The sequence below is a fragment of the Callospermophilus lateralis genome, chromosome 2 (assembly GCF_048772815.1).
Source record: "Callospermophilus lateralis isolate mCalLat2 chromosome 2, mCalLat2.hap1, whole genome shotgun sequence".
Lineage (NCBI taxonomy): Eukaryota > Metazoa > Chordata > Mammalia > Rodentia > Sciuridae > Callospermophilus > Callospermophilus lateralis.
The window spans coordinates 191716658-191737246 of NC_135306.1; the positions used below are offsets into that span (position 1 = coordinate 191716658).

General features: G+C 39.8%; 1 protein-coding gene across 11 annotated transcripts in view; it reads right to left on the bottom strand.

Moving 5' to 3' along the window:
- The window catches only part of Ambra1 (autophagy and beclin 1 regulator 1), a 189844-nt gene that overhangs the window by 84702 nt on the left and 84553 nt on the right, over window positions 1-20589 (bottom strand). For all 11 annotated transcript variants that reach the window (XM_076847114.2, XM_076847120.2, XM_076847119.2 and 8 more), the window contains 2 exons: window positions 15821-15901; window positions 14378-14478 (listed from right to left, as the gene is read on the bottom strand). In XM_076847114.2, the coding sequence (XP_076703229.1) occupies window positions 14378-14478; window positions 15821-15901 (182 nt within the window). The remainder of the gene's footprint in view (window positions 1-14377; window positions 14479-15820; window positions 15902-20589) is intronic.

Consider the following 20589-nt stretch of genomic DNA (forward strand, 5'->3'; position numbering starts at 1 on the left):
TGGTCTATTTTCTTTGGGGAGAGTCTCTGCCTCTTTAGATTACGGTCTGTACATTTCCATTCTCAGCACTGCTGTTCCTTTCCGGAGTGCATCATTGCTCCATCTCCTCTTGGGAGTGGAATCTACATTTCCCATTTACCCAGCTAAATGGCGATGACACTTCACTTCCCTTTCTGGGAGCATACATGGCCACACACACATTTCTAGCTGTGACAGTGGCCCCCTTTGTGCCTCACAATCATTTTATGAGCCTTTGGTTAAGCTCTGAGGCAAGGCAATGAGATGTTTAACAAACAAGCTAACCCACAGGGTGCCCTGCCGAGCTCCATGAAGCTCTTGTCAAAGGCAGCTTAAATATTCAAAGAGACATTTTTTTCTTATACAGAGTCTATACTATTTAAAATGCAACTGCAAGTGCAAAAGCCAGGGCTTACAACAGCAGAGCCTCCATCCCACCTCATGGGATGGCTCTGAAGAAACAAAGATATCTGAAAAGGATGACTGGTGATACTGAATCTGTCTATATGTGACCTGAGGCTCAATTCAAGTATTCACGTTTGGAAACCATAAAGTATTGTTTAACTAATGTCTCAAAAAGCAAAAATTTCATACTTGAGAAGAATTTAGTTCCACCTCCTTCCAACAATCACTCCAAGAAAGCATCACGTGCCACAGTGATTGGACACACAAAGATCCCTTGCCTTAGTTTTCAGGAACTTTTCTTCCAAGTTGTTTCTGTTAAAGGAGCTGTGGATTATAAATGATACCATGGGTACAGGTTCACTTACAGTCAATTTAGTAAGTGCTCACACAGTTAATTCTGTCATTCTTCCTCCTACACAGAAATACACGTGGCCCCAAGGGGTCTAACCACCCACAGAGCTCTTTTGCACATCTTTTTACCCTCCAGCACACAGAAATAGAGGGCTACAGCCCAGTGAACACCCAGGGAAAGAGAAAAGGTAGTTTCTCTGAAATGTGACATCTAGAAAACTAGAGCTCAGATTCTTATTTGGATGTCATTTATAAATTTATTTCCCTCCCAAATAACCCAAATAATGATCCAACATATGCTTAAAAGTTCCAAATCTGTACACCAACATCCCTTGGCATGCTTAGTGGGTTCTCAGCATATATGTAACGATACTTTTTTTAAAAAAAAATTTTTGGAGTAAGCGACTAGACTACCTCAGATCTACTCAGGGCAGAATGTATATACAGTAGTGGTCCCTAATTATTTAACCTTTCCAAGGAGGATCCTTGCCTTTAAAGTCCCTCCCTAATCTGGGTTTAGCCACAAGGTTTAAGCTTTAGCTATGGGACAATAACAAAAAAGGCACAAAGACTTGCAAAGCTCCCAGGACTTGCTTGGGGCCTGATACCTCTTTCTTCTTTTTAGAGCCCAGAGATACCTTGTAAAGAAATATGGGTTAATTTATTGGTGAAGAGAAAAGTGACAATACATCCTGTTTAAAGCCAACCCTCCTGCCCAATGTCAGATATGTATATAAGGTCATCTGTATTAGTTTTCTATGGTTACCAAAACAAATTACCAGAAATTTAGTGCCTTAAACAACACAAATTTTATCACATTTCAGTTCTGTGGGTCTGAAGGTTTCATTGGGCTAGACCCAAGGTATTGAGACAAGGCTTCGCTCCTTTCTAGGAGGTCAAGGGGAGGATCTGTTGTTTTCAGGCTCATTTGAGTTGCTGGTACAATTCTATTCCCTGTACAACTGAGGTCCCCATTTCCTTGCTGGTTGCAACTCAAACTATTCTCATCTTCTAAGGCTGCACCTCTCTGACCATTGTACCTTCTTTTCCTACATGAGTAGAATACATTGGGTCTACACAGATAATTCAGGACAATCGCTACATTTCAAGATCTGTAACCCTCATGGCATCTGCAAAGGCCCTTTTGCCATAGAGAGTAATATATTCACAGATCCTGGGTATTAGGACGTATACCTCTTTGGCAGACTATTATTCTACCTATTACACCATCTAACAATACCCATATCCAGTCAAGAGAAGTCAAGTGGCCCAGATCAGATAACAGCACCCAAAGAATTGTAAGAACAATAAATGTTGTTTTAAGTCACTTAATGTTGGGGTGGTTTCTTGGGCAGCAAAAGCTAACTGATACAATAACCAATGCTATACACCACTCTTGAGGTCTATGCAACCCTTCAGAGCAGTAACTTTCCTTCTATGCACTAGTTTAACAAGCATCGACTAGGAGGTCACTGGCAATCTTTTGTTTTCTGAATCCTAAAATTTCTTTTTCTATTTCTTCTACTCTAGCCAGATCTGAATATTACTGTTGAAATTAAACTAAAGTTGGCCTTACTATCTCAATAGAGCCTTAAGAGGGGCTTTTTGATGTACAACTAGAAGACATATACATGAAAAATACACATGCTGGAAGTCTTTGAGAAAGATCTGCAGGAAGGACCACCTTTTGATAGTGTGAAAGCTGCTGATGGAAGAGGTAAATTTCACTGTCACCCAACCATCACTGCTCTCTGTATAAACAGCAAGGAGGACTTTGCAGCAGTCTCATAACAGGGGTCTCTAACCTTTCATTAGGCAAATACATTTTCTCAAACAGGCTCCCTCTCAAGTTTGCTGATGCTTGAAGGTCTGGAAAGCTTCAGCAGAAGGAAAATGCCAATAGCAAGTTAATGTCCCCTTGGCTCTTTTGGCTGACTTCCCTGTGACTGGGTCTTGACTATTAATTGAATGCTATTCAGATTCCATCTCAAAAACAAATGAGGATGGAGACCAGAGGCCTGCCTTCCCCAGACTGATAAGAGCAGCACAGTGCAATTATACCAAAACAGCTTTGTTTTGGAATGTAATCACCGCCCCAGCCTTCTTCCCAATGGGATGGCAACAGTGTAATTACCTCTTCAGGATCCATTGTTTGGGAATGTAATTCTGCTACAGGGCCTTCTTTCTAGCCAAAAGGAGCTACAAGAAGAATATAAGAATATAAGAATCTGTAGCCTCCTGGCCCTTAGCACTCTTGCAAGCTGAACAAATTATTTTTCTTTTTTTTTTTTTTAAAACCAAGTTCAAATTTCACCTACACCTCTCAATGGTTCCAGGTGAAAAATCCCAATCTAAAGTTAGATGGGCAGAGTTCCAATTCTAACTTTTTCAAGTACTACCTCTGGTCTTTGGCAAATTACTTCATCTCTCTTTAGCCTCAGTTTCCTCATCTGTAAAAATCAGTAACAAGAGTATATCATAGAAATATGTGAAGATCAAGTAAATTAAAATGTGAGAAGTGCTTAGAATAGTACTTGAGTAGCATAAATGCTCTTTGTTTTGTTTCTATACATTATGGTGAACTATATTCCATAATCACCACATTTTAGAAGTATGGCTTAATAGTAGCTCATGGCCAAATCTAAGCTGCAGTTACTAAATTCTGCCTTTTCACAATCCCTTTGCCAGTTTAGTACAATGAGCAAGGTTTTGGATAATTTCAAAGGTTGCTACAGAACTGTCACAGTATCAGAATTATCTGCAGGAGTGAAACTTTGTTCTAATAAATAAGGATGACTGTGGATATTTCCATGTCACTGTTTTCATATATGTTGCTGCTTCAAGAGAAACTACAATAAGGGCAATGTTGTGAAATCTTGCTATTGGGAAAAATAAAAAACATTACAAAAAGCAGTCAATGGCGATATATCAATATGGCAGATCCTAGAAACAATTCACCTTTCTAATAATTTCCATTTATGAAAATAAATACTATATTTTCTTCATGGGTCTACTATGCATCCCACTTCTCTTTAAATTCCCAGATTGTGCAGCTTTCCTTCTTTTCCTTTGGCCTAAACCAGTAAAGGAACATTTTGGATTCTGTTTTACCAGCCACAAGCCACAAAAGTAAGAATTATGAGTTGACAGGCAGCCCAGAAGAAAACAGCCCCACAGCTCAAGACTGGGCAGTGAAGCTGGGGCCTTCCTGCATGGCACACAGCTGCAGCAGGCTTGGTTAAAATAAATGCAGGCACTCACTTCGACACCCCTGTAAGATGAGAGAGTGTCTTTACAGGATAAAGTGGTAAAGGGACGAATACCTGGTTCTGGAGTGACATGTAATAGATACCCCACCAAAAAAACATGGCTACCCCACTGCAGTCTAGGATCCTGAGGCAGTCAGATCACAAGTTCTTGGCAACTTAGTGTGAGACCCTTTCCCAAAATAAAACACAGCTCAGTGGTAGGGCTCATGGGTTCAATCCTCAATACCAAAGTCGGAGAGGAATACCCCCAGGATTCCAAAGGCCCCCATTCACCCACCTGCAGTTCATGGCTTAAACCAAGACATCCAATGATGTTGTTACAGTTGACAGACACAAGGACCTTGGGGACAAGCTGGCCTTGTGGATCAGCAGGCATTAAAGAGAGGAAATTAACACCCACAGGTTGGCTCTACTTTGGTAGAGAGGGTGAGAGGTGCTGTCTGCCAGCTCCCATGGCATTTCCAGCCAGTTTGGAATAAATGAGGCTGCTTGGGGACATGAAAAGGGAAAGAGAAAGAAAAAACTAATGTGAGCTCAGAGCCTTAAAAAGAAGTGGAGCAGAAGTCAGCTTGGGTTATTAGCTTCCAGCACTCATGCTGATCACTTAGGGAAAAACTGATGGAATACTAGGGACAATCAAAAGGGTTGTTCCAAGTCTTTCCAGAACTAATCCTAACCAAGTTTTACACTTGAGAAATTTATAAAGAAAGCTGCTGTTGCATCCACTGGAAAATATGGACTTTGACCTCACATTTGGCTTTTTCTTCCCTTACATCTTCTCTGCACATTTCTAGATCATCGTATCATTTGCCTTGGGATTGTAAACATCTCAAAGTACATACCAACCATCACCTAAACAGAGAAGTTTAGGATTCTGGCATTACAGGTTAGAGAGCATCTTTAGCCAGCATATTCAAAATGAGCAGTAATCTAGAGTATACAACCTTGAGACTTAATAAGTTTTGAGATCACACAAGATTCACAGAGGCCTCAGAGGACAGAGAACTTAAAATACAAGTAAACGGTTGGGGAGGAGAGGGTACCCAATCCAGACATAGTATAACATTTCCTTTTTTGAAAGAGGAAAAGAACAAGTGCAAAGTTAAGCTATAAAGTTGGAAGAAAGGTTGTAAGGTAATCTCTCCTGTGAATGAAATGCCAAACAGACATGATGAGAACCTGTTGTCCCAGCACATAAGCTAAATGATCTTTTATTTTCTGCTGCAGAAATGTTGTAAGGTTCCCTGAGCTCTCACAGCTAGCCTTCTGTTTATACTTTATTTTACCATTTAGCATAACACTCTCTATCCTATAGCTCTTTATGAGCACAATATTCAGTAGGAATATGCCTATAGAAGACAGACATAGTATCTTGTTCATCTGAAAACCATCAAATACTTAACACTATACTATAAAATAATTAAATAAATGCTTACTGGGTCAAAATGGCTAATATACTAGCTAAGCTCTCTGCAGGCTATAAATTAATTCATTTCCTCACATTATTAATAGCTCCAGACCAAGAGTTACGCCTCAGGAGCTCACCAGCATAAACACATCTTGTGTTCCTGGTGTGCATACCCCTTTAAATGCGGTACTAAGTCATCTCTTCCCATGCCTCTGCCTTTGTTTTTTGGCTTGAAGAATTAATCTAAGCAGTGGTTCTCAAATTTTAAAGTGCACCAGAATCACTGAGAAGACATTTTAAAACACAAATTCCTGAGCCCTAAAACCAGAGTTTCTGACTCAGAGGTTTGGGGTACAGAACAAAAATTTGCATTTGCAACAAGTTCCCCTGTGATTCTGATGCTAACTATCCAGGAACTACATTTTCCGGAATCCCATGTTGCCATGACTACATAACAGCAAGTACTTGATCTACAGAGTAGATGTTTATTTCATCAGCAAAGAAAAGAGTTTTTTAGGGGCTGGGGTTGTAGCTCAACAGTAGAGTGCTTGTCTGGCATGTGCAAGGCTCTGGGTTCGATCCTCGCACCACATAATAAATAATTAAATAAAAGTATAAAAAAAAGAAAAGGGTTTTCCAAATGCAAACTTTGTGATTACTATTTACTCTTTCGGTAACACTGCTGTAGGCAACAGTGGATACATAGATTGTCAAACTGTCAAAACACAGACCTTCAGTTACCGTATGTCAGTACCCTGGAGCCCAAGCTCCCAGTCTTTTCAACTCATTATAGCAAAGGGGACAAAGCCCTGCTCGGGACCCAGGAAATGCACTTCTGGAGAAAAAGCTAAAGCTATGACAGATTAGTATAGTTCAATCAGTGAGGGAACTGCCATAATTCTAATTCATATTGGCTCCAAAACTTATAATAAAAACCATATAATGATAATAGCTAACATCTATTAAACACTCATTGCATGCTATACAATATTACTCTTAAGTATTTCAAATATACGAGTTGAGGAGTTGAGTATCCCATATTCAAAATGCTTGGGTCTAGAAGTAATAGTATTTCAGACCCACCCATTTTGGAACATTTGCATATAAATAAGGAACTTTTTGAGGGATGGAATTAATTTTCTGCTAATCACACAACACAGAATTCATTTATGTTTCACATACATATAACCTGAAGGTAATTTTAAATAATCTTGTACATGAAACAAAGCTCCATGGTATGGAATTTTCCACTTGTGGTGTCATGTTTTTGCTCAAACAGTTTTGGATCTTTAAGCATTTCAGATTTTGGAATTAGGAATGTTCAACCTATACTAAACTCATTTTATTTTATCCTTTCAACAATTCTGTGTGCTAAGTATTATTCTTAGGACCATTATACAGATGATGAAACGCAGTCCCAAAAGGTAAAATAAATCACTAAACATTAGAATGCTAGAGGTTGGGCAACGTAGCATTCACCTTAATTCCAGCTAATTTAGAGGCTAAAGCAGGAGGGATGCAAGTTGAAGGCCAGCCTTAGCAACTTAACAAGATCCCAAATCAAAATAAAAAAGAACAAAGACTGGTGATGTAGCTTACTGGAAGAGTACCCCTGGTTCAATCCCCAGTAACACATACACATACACACACACACACACACACACACACACACACTCTCTCTCTCTCTCTCTCTCTCTCTCACTCTCTCTCACTCTCTCTCTGCTAGGAAGTACCAGAATGAATATTTGAACTTAAACAGTTTAGCTCCAAAGCCCAAACTCTCTCTTAAACATTTTGCTATGTTGCCTCACAGGTAAATGGTAGCTATCTTTCCTGTGCCTCACTCAAAAGATGAATGGGGACACAAAGAATTTTATGAACCATATTCGAATACAGATAGTATTGATCAAGCCTACGTTTGAGCTACAGATCCCTTAACAAAACTCTCAGGATTGGTAGTTAAAATCATAGGTGAAAGTATTAAATTTTTAGTGGCAAGGTCAAAAACAAAACAAACAAAAAACCAAGTTGGGCTCTGTGGCATATGCTTGAAATTTGACTGACTGGGGAGGCTGAGGCAGAGTAACTGGCAACTTTAATAAGTAACAACTTTAATAAGACCTTCTTTCAGAATGGAATAGGAGAGATACCCCTGTAACACACATATACATACACCCCAAAACAAAAACACAAATTCATACTATTTCCTGGCTTGATTATAAACTCCATAAGGGCATTTAATTCTCTTGTAATACCCAAAGTGCCCTGGAAAAGGTTAAGCACTTAGAAAGTGCTGTGTACATTCCAAAGTGACAATACAGAAAGGGCACAAAAAGAAGTAAGTGGGGAAAGCAGCACAGAAAGCAGCAGTGGGAAAAGATCAAGAAGAAATTTCCTGGGGAGAGACAAAAGCACAGGAAAACCGAGTCAGACATTGGAGGAGAAAAACTCACTGACAAGGCCCAATATTTTCCCTAGAAAAGCATAAAGAAATACAAGCAATTCAACATAGAAACTGGAAGCCAGGTTCCCAATAGGCACGCCCCTCACTAGTGGTATAAGATGTGGTAAAGGGCTGGATAGAAAGCACGTGAATGTTCCAGGATCAGTGCACACCAAATAAGTAAAAGGCCCTGGGTGCTATCAGGCAGCTGGGAAGGCTGTGTTCTCTGGGAGGAGTGCTACATTTACTTCTGTTTCCCAGGCAACCAAGCCAACCCCTTATCGCTTCACTTCCATCACTGGAGCAGAAGGAAAGGTAATTGGGTTAATTATTAAAGCAGCACTAGTTAGTACCACCACCACTAATTGTCCATTTATCTAGGGTTTATAAACAGCCATCCTAATTGATGTTGAGTTGGAATGTGCCACTCACTTTATTTGCCTGGCTACTGGGCACCAGAGGGGTATAGAGCAGAGAGAGAAAGAGTTCAGCCGAGGAGATAAAGGGTCCAACACCAGGATTATTACTCATTTCTACTCATACTCACTTCAATAATAACATGAAGGCACTTGGCTGCATTAACTATAACCCATCTTTTCCAGTTTTGTGACTTCTAGTGAAGATTTGATAGTGAAGGATATCAAGCAATTTGTTGTACTGGACAACTGTGCTATCAGGTTGTGAAATCAGGCTAATTCCTAAAAGTCAATAAGCCCTAGGCTCCAGATGCCCACTAAGTAGCCAAATTAAACTAGAAGCCCTCCTGAAAGCTTCCCTAAGGAACCAAGCAAGTGGGGACCATCTAAGAGAGAGCAATAGGAGGGGAAATGACAATCAAAAATAAAGTTAACAAGGGAAAGATAAGTAAATTATTGTCAATACCAGTCACCAAACTGAAGGAAGCCTGGGCATAAGGTTACATAAAGCAATATAATTATTGGGTATGTAATATATGTTTGTAATATACATGACAACAGTAGCCCAAAGGAGGGGAAAGGGAATGGAGCCATAATGGAGAATATTTGTTTCTTACCAGAACCAAGCCTTATAAATCTGAAGTACAGCCTAATAAAATATACGTCAAAATTCAATAAAATGCTAGGCACAGTGGCACGTGCCTATAATCCCAGCTTTTCAGGAGGCTAAGGAAGGAGGATTGCAAATTCAAGGCCAGCTTAGGGAATGTAATAAGGCTCTGTCTCAAAAGTAAAAACAATTTTAGCCTATAATCCCAGTGTCTTGGGAGACTGAGCCAGGAGGATCATAAGTTTGAGGCCAGTCCTTGGCAACTAAGCAAGATCCTGTCACAAAACTAAAATTTTAAAAGGGCAAGGGGAGATGTAGCAAAGTTATAAAATGCCCTTGGGTTCAATCCCTAGTACTAGGGGAAAAAATTTTTTTTCTTTTCTTTTTTTTTAATGTCTGGGGACATAGCTCAGCAATAAGGACTGGTTTCAATTCCCAGTATCTCCCACTAAAAAAATCAGGACTGGAGTTGTGGCTCTGTGGTAGAGTGCTTGCCTAGCTTGTGTGAGGCACTGGATTTGATCCTCAGCACTACATAAAAATAAAATAAATAAATTAAATAAAGGTACTGTGTCCAACTACAACTAAAAATAAAAATCAATAAATGAATTAAAATGGTATATTAGAGGATATTCATTTAATACAGAGTCAGTATAGGAAAAACTGAGGAATAAAGAAGACATTAAAAATATGGAAAACAAAATGGTAGACAAAAATCCACAACAGCGTTAATAACATCATTAAAAGTGAGAGGACTAAGTAATCCAAAGGTTGAGACTATCTGGCAGAATAAAAAAACAAGAGATGAGCATGGTGATGCACGCCTATAATCTCAGCGACTAAAGAGGCTGAGACAGGAGGACTGCAACTTCCAGGCCAGCCTTAGCAACTTAGCAAGACTCTGTGTCAAAATAAAAAATACAGGGCTGGGGATGTGGCTCAAGCGGTAGCGCGCTCGCCTGGTGTGCGTGCGGCCCGGGTTCGATCCTCAGCACCACATACAGACAAAGATGTTGTGTCCGCTGATAACTAATAAATAAATATTAAAAAATTCTCTCTCTCCCCCCCCCACTCTCTCTTTAAAAAAAAAAAAATACAGAGGACTGGGGATATAGCTCAGTGGTAGAGAACACAGTGAAATTAAATAAGAAATAACAACAGAAGAAAACTGCTGAAATTCACAAATATTGAAATACTGAAAAACACATTCCTAAACAGTTAATGGGTCAAAGAAGAAATTATAACAGATATCAGGATGACTGGGGAGAAAGCCATCTCTAGCCTAAGATATTTGACCAGGTTCCAATGACCTGTGGGAAAAAGCAGGAAAATCCTGACACTTCCCATTGATTTTAATCAAAATAGTAAATTAAGTACATCAGGACCACATCTGCCAGGAACAGATGCTCATTAGGATGAAAGTCAAAAAAATTATGCAGGACAGATAACTAATATCCTAAATTACCCAGGTCACTATCCCTCAGAAGATTTTTGTTCTTTCAGTAATTATAAGGAGGCTGTCAAATGTCAGGATTTCTCATTTCACTTTTATGAAGCCTTAAACATGCAGAAAAATATTATAAGATTAAGAACCTTTTGGCAGTTACTCCCTACTTGAATAAGTGAAACAGCACAGAAGATAGAATAAGAGGTTTTATGAGTCAGGCAGACATGGTTTAAGTTCCAAGTCTGAGACAGACATGTAGCACAGTGGTAGACACTTGCCTGGCACAAGGTTCTCTGTTCAATCCCTAAGACTGGAGAGAAAAAGGAAGGAATGAAGGAATGTAAGACAGCCTCTCACAGTAATACAATCGGCAAGTGACATAACTTCTGTGAACCTGTTTTCTTCCCTGTAAAATGGAAACACCACCACCTGCCTCATAAGGTTGATACAATGATTAAAGGAGAGCACTTAGGACAGTACCTGGTCCACTGTTAGAAGTCCTTGGCATCACTACACAGAACTAGACTTATCTGCTAAAAAGTCAGCAGGGGGAGCTCCCTAGACTTCTGCCTGTTTCCCCAAAATCTACCTGGCAGAGTGGCAGTAGCATTAGATGTATTTACACCTCTTTAAGTATGGATTCAGCCTGAACCTGGGTTCATAGGCGGCTGGAGGCCACCAGAAATCCACACAACTGTGGGGAAGGCACCACAATAAGGCAGAAGGGATGGAGATTAACACACTATCAGAATTCCTGTGCAGTAGCTTCTGTTCTCTGTTATCATTCCAAGGCTCTTGAGGGAGAAAGTAGACTGAAAGGATCTTAATTTTCTGCACATCCATTTTTGTTGATGTTTCTGAATAGCTTTGGTTAGGGTCCACAGGAAACTCATTAGCTACCAAAGTAATGGTCAAACCTCCTAAAACTGCAGGCGAATGTCTGCTTTGTCCCTCCAGACAGGCCAAATTTCCATGCTTCACCCCTGCAAAAAGCCTCTCACCATACAAAGGTTCTACTAACATCTGGAGCCAAGAACTAAACAGCAAAATTAAGGGATGGCCTGCCAAAGAGACTTGGAGCTACAGAGGGCAGGGATCACGTCCATCTTATTTACCCTACTAGCCCAGAACAGAGTCTAGCACATAACAGCTGCAGAATAAATACCTGCTGAATGTAATTATTCTGGGACCATCACAATCTCATTTCAATCATACAAGAGAAAGTGCCTTTCCAGGAAAATTGGGAGTGCTTACTGCTAAAAGGCCAATTTCTCTATCACTCTGAAAGCCATTATTACAACAGCTCAAATACATGATCACAAGTAAGTTTACTAAAAAGCAAAACTTCTATATTCAGGAGGATAAGAAGGCTTGAGGAAAGGGCTGTTATAGTGCACCATTGGGTTGTAAAAAGTCATGTCTAGGAACCACATAAAATGAAGGAATAACAAAAACTCTAAAGATCAGATAAGTTCCCTGAAACTAACCCACCCACCCTTCCTTCCTTCGTTCCTTCCTCCCTCCCTTTCTCCCTCCCTCCCTCCCTTCCTTCCTTAATACCTTTATTTTATTTTTATGTGGTGCTGAGGATCGAACCCAGAGCCCCGCAAATGCTAGGTGAGCACTCTACCGCTGAGCCACAACCCCAGGCCCTCTTTCTTTGTTTTAATAAAGGTCCTGGAAAAGGAATTCTACTTTGATGCTTTCTTCTTTAAAATAACAGTGGTCAGGCAGACCAAGAAAGTGGGTAGACTGCCAAGCCCTGAAGTCTACTGCAGGGCCCATTTCTGACTCCTCTACTTCCTAGCAGCATCACTGTGGGCAAGTTAATCAGGAAACAGCACTCCTTTCATAGAAATGGGTGCTGGGTGTGGTAGCATATTCCTATAATCTATTCTGGAGGTTAAGGCAGGAGAATAGCAAGTTCTAGACAAGCTGGGGCAATGTGGTGAGACATCCCCCCAACATAAAAAAATAATTTTTAAGATAAACTGAAAAGAAGAAATATGTGTAATGTACTTAAAATACTACTAAGTACAAAGCCAAGTACTCAAAAAATATTAGGTCCAAATATTTACAAATGATGGTAGCTTTAAAGGAAGACCAATACTCTAACATATACCTTAAGAAAATAAGAGAAACCCATCTAATTGTAAAGAAAAATCATTTGTAATTTAACTCAAGAATGAGTTCCTTTTGCTGTGGCATTTAGCATCATTTAATAGAGAATTGTTCTTAGTAAACTCCACATCTATAAACAATTGCTGCTAGAACACAGCCCATAGTTTGAAAGAAATCCATAAGTGCAATTAGGCCACTTGGGGTCAGACCACTGGTCATAAAGCAAGGAATAGGAAATGGAGGTGAGAGTTACTGGAGGCGAGGAGGAAAAAACAACATACAGCTGTTCCAAAAAAGCTAAATGCCAAGAAAACAGAGATTTGCCGGCAGTAGAGGAGCAGGAGGTGCTGCAGGGGGTGGTGGAGGCAGATGTCTGAAACAAAGAAGGGTGGAGAAGATCTCTGTAGTATTACTGTCTGGCAGCAAGTGATTATCTGCCAGTGAGGAGCTTCCACATGCCTTTAGCCAAGCCACAAAGCATTGCCAGGCAAAGAGAGGCACAAGGTCACAGGGTCTATTTAACAACTAGGGCAAGAGCCGTCCTCAGACAAGGCTGTCAGGAGATTGCAGCATAATCTGTTCCCCTGCTGGGCGAGGGCCTATGGAGTACTGATGTTCAGCTGAGAAGCCCCTAAGGTTTCTGGGATTTCTTGGCCTTGATGTTGGGTCACGGATACTACTTTGGGGAGTCCAGATCCCATGGCTGCCTGCCTGCTATCACAGCAGCTTGGTAGAAATCCCTATTTTACAAAAAAAAAAAAAAAAGTCTGAAACATTTTCCCAGCCTGACAGTACCACTGTCTTTCTTTGCTTTTAAACCACCACATGGCCTACGTTTCCACACCAGAATCGCATTTCAAAACTTCTAATAAAGATGCTTATTAAAGATATTCCTAAATGGGGCTTGAGTTTTATTCCTTTTTGGTTTTGCATACATAAACGTATAAGCTGGTAGTGAAGATGGGAGTGGGGGTAAAGAATGTGATGGGGAAACAACCTTTGTCACACACAAAAATTAGAATTCTGCTTTGTTTCCTTCTCTGGAGACTCTCAAAAGCTGATGCTCTCACCGTATCTCAGAGCCTGGTCACATAATATCTCAGAGCTAAAAACAGAGGTCCCTAAGCAATTCAGTCATCATAAAACTGCCTCTTTGGGGTTTACCCAGCCCATTTTTTATTCTGTGAAGAGTTCTGAGTCAGCTTCATGAATCTGTTCCCTCCTCCTTCCTCAGAAGATTCCACAGTGCCTGGAAACTCCATGTGCTGGCAATAACAAAGGGTTGGAGAGGTGTACATTAAGCTCCTAATTAAATCACGGGTCTGGATCATGAGGATCTCACAAAACCAAAACATGAACAAGATATCTTCATGATTCAATTAAAAGCAGAGCCAGGATTTAATTGCTAGATTAAAAACCAAGTGGTTTCAACAATTTCTTTCTTTCTTTATTTTCTTCTTTTCATAACAAAAAGGTCTGAAGGAGGTAGGATAGACCAGAGAAATGGTTTTCCTCAACACTGTTTCCTGCCTGAAAGTGAAGAACTGAGTCTAGGACCCAAAAACAGAGTTTTTAGCCAGATGCCAAGATACTATCATACCAACACAGGTAAAAGAAAGAGAAGTTTGGGGCTGGGAATGTGGCTCAAGCGGTAGCGCGCTCGCCTGGCATGCGTGCGGACCAGGTTCGATCCTCAGCACCACATACAAACAAAGATGTTGTGTCCGCCGAAAACTAAAAAATAAATATTAAAAAAATAAATAAATAAATAAATAAAAGGGCTTGAGGGAGCCCAATTAAAAAAAAAAAAAAAAAAAAAAAGAAAGAGAAGTTTCATCTGGCTTCCGCCTCTTCACAATTTTATAAAATCCAAAGACCCATTTCCTTACCTGCCAGGACCCTGTTAACAGAAGAGTGAGTAGCCAAACCAGGCTGTCCACGTTCATGAAAAATCCCAGCATAAGGCAGGTACTCAGGCAACAAAAAACGCCTATAAGAAGAAATCATGTGTGAAAAGCCAATTAAAGACTAGAATAAAACAAAGGCAATACTATCTACCCTCAAAAATCTAGGCTAAGGGCTGGGGTTGTGGCTCAGTGGTAGGGGACTTGCCCTGCATGTGAGAGGCACTGGGTTGGACTCTCAGCACCACATAAAAATAAATAAATAAATAATTTGAAAAAAATCTAGGCTAAGGGATATACTGATGCTAAGGATTCCACAGAAGTCCAGAAACATACAAGAATTCCAAGAATCATTAGGTGTGGTGGTGCATGCTTATAATCCTAGAGACTTAAAAGGCTTAAGCTGGAGGATCACACATTCAAGGTCAGCCTGGGCAACTTAGTGAGATACTGTCTCAAAAATTTTTCAAAATGGGGGCTGGGGATGTGGCTCAAGTGGTGGCGCGCTCGCCTGGCATGCGTGCAGCCCAGGTTCGATTCTCAGCACCACGTACAAACAAAGATGTTGTGTCCACTGATAACTAAAAAATAAATATTAAAATTCTCTCTCTCTCTCTCTCTCTCTCTCTCTCTCACTCTCTCTTTAAAAAAAAAAAAAATTTTTTTCAAAATGGAATGGGGATGTTGCTCAGTGGTAGAGTGCTTGCCTAGCAGGAGTAAAACCCTGAGCTCAATCCACAGTACTACAAAAAAATAAGACAAAAGTCCCAGGATCTGTCCTTGGACAAATTGCATTTCCTTCCTGCTCCTCTAAAGTAAAGCCACCAGCCAGGCTTCTATCTTTGAAGAGAACACTCCCAGTGCCTTTTTTCTTCTTCTTCTTTTGTGGTACTGGAGAATGAACCCAGGGACTTTCTATTACATCAACAGTCTCTTTTACTTTTTATTTTGCGACAGGGTCTCACTAAGTTTCACTGACTGGCCTTGAATGGGGTCTTCTTGCCTTAGCCTGCTTAGTAGTTGAGATTACAAGGTGTGCACCACTGTGCCCAACTTCAATGCTATTTTTCTATCTATTTTCATTGCAGCTAATAATGTATCAGGAGACAGGGCTAGAGTATAGGCTCACTAGGAAATAATTAAAATTAGAGATAATCCAAAGACCCCAAAGTAGGTTTAAAACTAAATCCTTGGGCTGGGGATGTGGCTCAAGTGGTAGCGCGCTCGCCTGGCATGCGTGCGGCCCAGGTTCCATCCTCAGCACCACATACAAACAAAGATGCTGCATCCGCCGAAAACTAAAAAAAAAATAAATATTAAAAAGTTCTCTCTCTCTCTCTCTCTCTCTAAAAAAAAAAAAAAACGAAAAAAAACTAAATCCTAGGCTCTCATAAAGGCTCCCTCTATTCCCGACAACCTAGTTCTTACCTTGGGACAAAGCGTCCAAGTGAAGGTGCAGACATCCGGGCATTTCTGGGCGCTCGGTGCCTGGATCTGTCACCATTATCCCTGGAGAAAACAAAAAGACTACACATAAGAGAGTCACTAAGGCAGAATTATCCACCAGCCTAAAAGACAAGAATCCCCCAAATTAAATTCCTATTCTTAGAGGAGATGAGCCCACAGAAATCAGTGATCTGGTGGCTCATTGATTTGGATGGCACATTACTATACTGCATTTCTGGACTACCTCAATAAAGGCTCTATAGGAATTTACCAACAGTTCAGGAAGAAGAGAATTTTTCATGAGTTAATGTGATCCCTGAACACGGCAGCATTTGAAATTAAAGTCAAGTTTAGGTTTTGGGAACTGAAATATATATACACACACATACATACACACACATACACACACACACTCTCTCACACACACACACAGTGTGTGTCTGTGTGTAAACTTGTTTTTCTGAATTGAAAAACTGGTTTTTGAGGATCCTGAAGGAAGAAAAAGTTCCTCCTACCAATATCACTTGGCAAATGGTCATCTTCAAATAAATCTGTTCAGATCCCTATGTAGAAAAATCAATGACAAGTGAAAGGAAAACAAGAGCACAATAACAAAACTAGTTAGTTACTTCTTGGAAAGACTGAAAAATATGATAATAATGGAGACTATCAGAAAATATAATCCTAGGGCCCAGGCTGTAGCTCATCAGCAGAACACTTACCTAGCACGCATGAGGCACTCTGTTCAACCCTCAGCACCACATAAAAATAAACAAATAAAAAACTAAAGGCATTCTGTCCATCTACAACTACAAAAAGAAAAAGAAGAAAAAAAAATGCCAAGCTAAGTTCTTTGAGTAACTACAATCTGTTTTCTTTATGGACTATTAAAATAATAATAATAACCACCATTTACTATCTACTAAATTCCTACACTACGTCATTAACATGTTATTCCACTTAATCTTTCTAGCTATCCCATGAGGTATCATCATTAGTTTTGTTTTACAGATAAGAAAACTAAGAACCAGACAAATACCCAAGTACACACAGATACTAAGAGGGTAAGGCAAGATTCAAGGAAGATCTGAATCTTTCTGCTACTTTTCACTGCTTCTTACAAGAAAAGAGAGGAAAGGAACTTCACATGGTTTAGTTTCCAATGCATCAAAGGAACAATAAGCCAAAGGGCACTGGCTGGACAGAGTAGTTAATTAGCTGCTTAAACAACTCTACAAAATAACTGACCCTCTTGACAGCTTGATCTGGAACTCTTTCTTTAATTCTCCCTTTGGATTATCTTCAAATCAATGAGATAATCTTCAAATTGGCGCTGGAACCAAAGTGAAGGCAATACTTTGACTTTTAAGTGGACCACTGGGAGATATACAAGCCAGAAACAAACGCCTAGAAAGGTTTTTACATCTTGATAGAATTGGCTGCTGAGCATTAAGAGGAATCAATACCAAGGATATTGGAATCTGAACCATTAAAAGGATTTGGTTTTTATTTTCCCCAAAGAGAAAGCACACTATTATTTTTCTTTTCTTTTTTGTCATATTCCTTTGACTTGAAAGTCTATAAAGAAAAGGAGATAAGACTACATAGAAAGTAAAAAGGACATATAAAAATAATGAGATCAGAAGTCTATGACCAACAGAATGCAATTATTCTATAGCCCCCAAAGTATTACACATGTACACAATGAAGTACCCGAATATCAAAAAAAGATAGCTCCCAAATTAAACATACTATTATTTTTCAAAGATATGCAGAATCCAGTTATGATGAGTTAAAACACCAATTCATTTAAAAGTGCAACTGAATTCATGATGACTTTTTATTATTGTATATTTAACTTAACAATGGGCACAACCAATTATCATGACAGGAATTAGGAAATATTTTGAAGTTAAAAAGTGTCCTAAGAAATGCAAATCACAACTACACTGAAGGCAGGTGTAGCAGCACATGCCTATAATCCCACCTGCTCAGGAAACTGAGGCCCTAAGTATTTTACAAGACCTTGTCTCTAAATAAAATAATAATAATAATAAAAGGGCTGGGGATGTGGCTCAGTGGTTAAGCGCCCCTGGTTTCACTCCCCAGTACAAAAAGAAAAAAGAAAAACTACACTGAGATTTTTATCTCATACACAGCCATCAAGAATATAAACAACAGCCAGGTACATGCCTGTAATCCCAGAGGCTCCGGAGGCTCAGCAAAAGTGAAGCCCTAAGCAACTCAGTGAGACCCTGTCTCTAAATAAAATAGGAAACAGGGCTGGGGATGTGGCTCAGTGGTCAAGTGTCCCTGAGTTCAATCCCTGCTGTGCCCCTGCAAAAAGAGTACAAATAATAATAAATGCTGTAAATGATGTGGAGAAAAAGAACCACTTTTACACTGTTGGCAGGATTGTAGATTAGTACAATCACTACGGAAATCAGTATGGAGGTTCCTCAAAAAACTAGGCATGGAACCACCATATGATCTAGCTATACCACTCCTTGAATTTATTCGAAAGAACTGAAGTCATCATGCTATAGTGATACATGCACACCCGTGCTTATAGCCACATAATTCACAACAGCAAACTATGAAACCAGCCTAGGTATCCATGAATAAATAAAGAAGCTATGCTATATATTTACACAACAATGGAGTTTTATTCAGTCTAAAGAAAAATGGAATGGAATTATGTCATTTGTAGGAAAATGGATGGCACTAGAGACCATTACATTAAGCAAAATAAGTCAAATTCGGGTCAAAGATCATTAATGTTTTGTCTCATATGTGGAAGCCAGAGATGAAAAAGAAACGCTGCAGGGGATAGAATCTCATGAAAATCAAAGGGAGATTTATAGAGAAAGGGACCAGGGGAGGGAGGGAAGAAGTATAGGTTTTTGATATTGACCAAATTATATTGTTATATTGTGTGCATGTATGAATATGTAACAACAAATCCCATCATTATGTACAGCTATAAAGCATCAATTAAAAAAAAAATGTGTGTGGGGGGGGGGTTCCTAAGAAGGAAAAAAGGCAGAGACCCCTAAGCTCCAAGAAGATAAAAAACTAAACTAGAAAGAAGCACCAAGGGGCAAATCCAATTACTCTATGGCCCTGGGAGAGAGCTGGCCTCCAGAATCACATTAAGGAGCTGACAATTTGCTCCTGCAAGTCCAAGTTCTAACTCCTTCTGGGCAGGAAAGAACACTCTATCTGGTATTAGTAGACATGAAAGGCAAACAAGGAAGGAGATGCAGTGTGTAGGACAGGGCTGATGAGTTGCCTGCATCCAAAGAGCCTGATGAGAGGACTCAGGAAGACAACTTAAAACAATGTACAAACACCAGGACTAGGAGAAAATGTAAACACCTGTAACATGCATCACAAATCTCTTTTTGTTGTTATTAAAACCTAAAAATAGTCAACTTCTTTCTGATTCATTTTCTTCCTCCATTTATTGGCGGTGGGGAGGTAGCAGGGGAGATGCAATACTAGATTGAACCAGGTGAACTCTTCCACTGAACTACATCCCCAGCTCCCCCCTTTTTTTTCTTAATTTTATTATTATTTTTTTTATTTTGAGACAAGTTCTAAGTTGCCCAGGCTGGCCTGAAACTTGTATTCCTCCTGCCTCAGTCTCCCAAGTCACTGGGCTTACTGAGGTACTCCAGGGTGCTGACTTCTTAGTCCATTTTTTTAAAAAAAGCAGAGAGGATTAAAATAATATTTGTATTATATTTATTTTACCACAATAAAAAATTTAAATTGGACAAAAGAGAAAGGAGACTGGGCTGGGGATGTGGCTCAAGTGATAGCGCGCTCGCCTGGCATGCATGCGGCCCGGGTTCGATCCTCAGCACCACATACAAACAAAGATGTTGTGTTCGCCGAGAACTAAAATATAAATATTAAAAAAGTTCTCTCTCTCTCTCTCTAAAAAAAGAGAGAGAGAGAGAGAGAGAGAGAGAAAGGAGACCGAAACCTGTCTAGAGGTAATGACTTTAAAGTGTTCATAATTACCAGAGGATAGAAAACAAAAGAAAGAAAGATCAGCTGGCTCTGGCTCCAATGCAACCAAATTCTCAGACAAAAGAACAATATAACATAGTAGAGGCTAAAGGTGTAGCTCAGTGCTGGAGCACTTGCTCAGCATATGTGAGGCCCTGGGTTTCATCCTCAGCACTGCGAGAAATCTTTAAAAATAATTTTTTTAGAAAGTACAAAACACTGAGTGGCAGTGCCTTTCCTGGTACACAGCTTAACATCTTGGCTAAGGATAGGAAAGTAAGGGTTAAGTGGCATCGAAGTAATACAGAGAAGTCTTGAAATTAAAGTGTTAAGACTCTAGCAAAGAAGGAGAAATGACATTACAGGAACCAGACTTATTAGGAAGATAGGAAATGCTGCAAACACACAAATGAGATGTTGCCTGGGGCAGAAGGAAACAGCTTCTGGAGAATACAGCCCATCAAACAATACCTCACTCCCTGCCTGGGAAAACCTTATAAACAATGGGGTAAGGTGGCAAAGGTCAGAATGCTCAACCAAAGGACAAGGCAGAAAACAAGAAATAAAAAAGTAGGGCTTGAAAATCCCCGGCTAAAGGTATGGCTCCCAATAACCTAGAAGTGAAAAGATAACTAAAGACTCTTCAGATTCTAACTGTCTACAAGAAAAAGAAGAATCAAAGATAAGAAGACTGGGAAATAAATTTCAACAAACAGGAGATTTGGGAAGAGAGC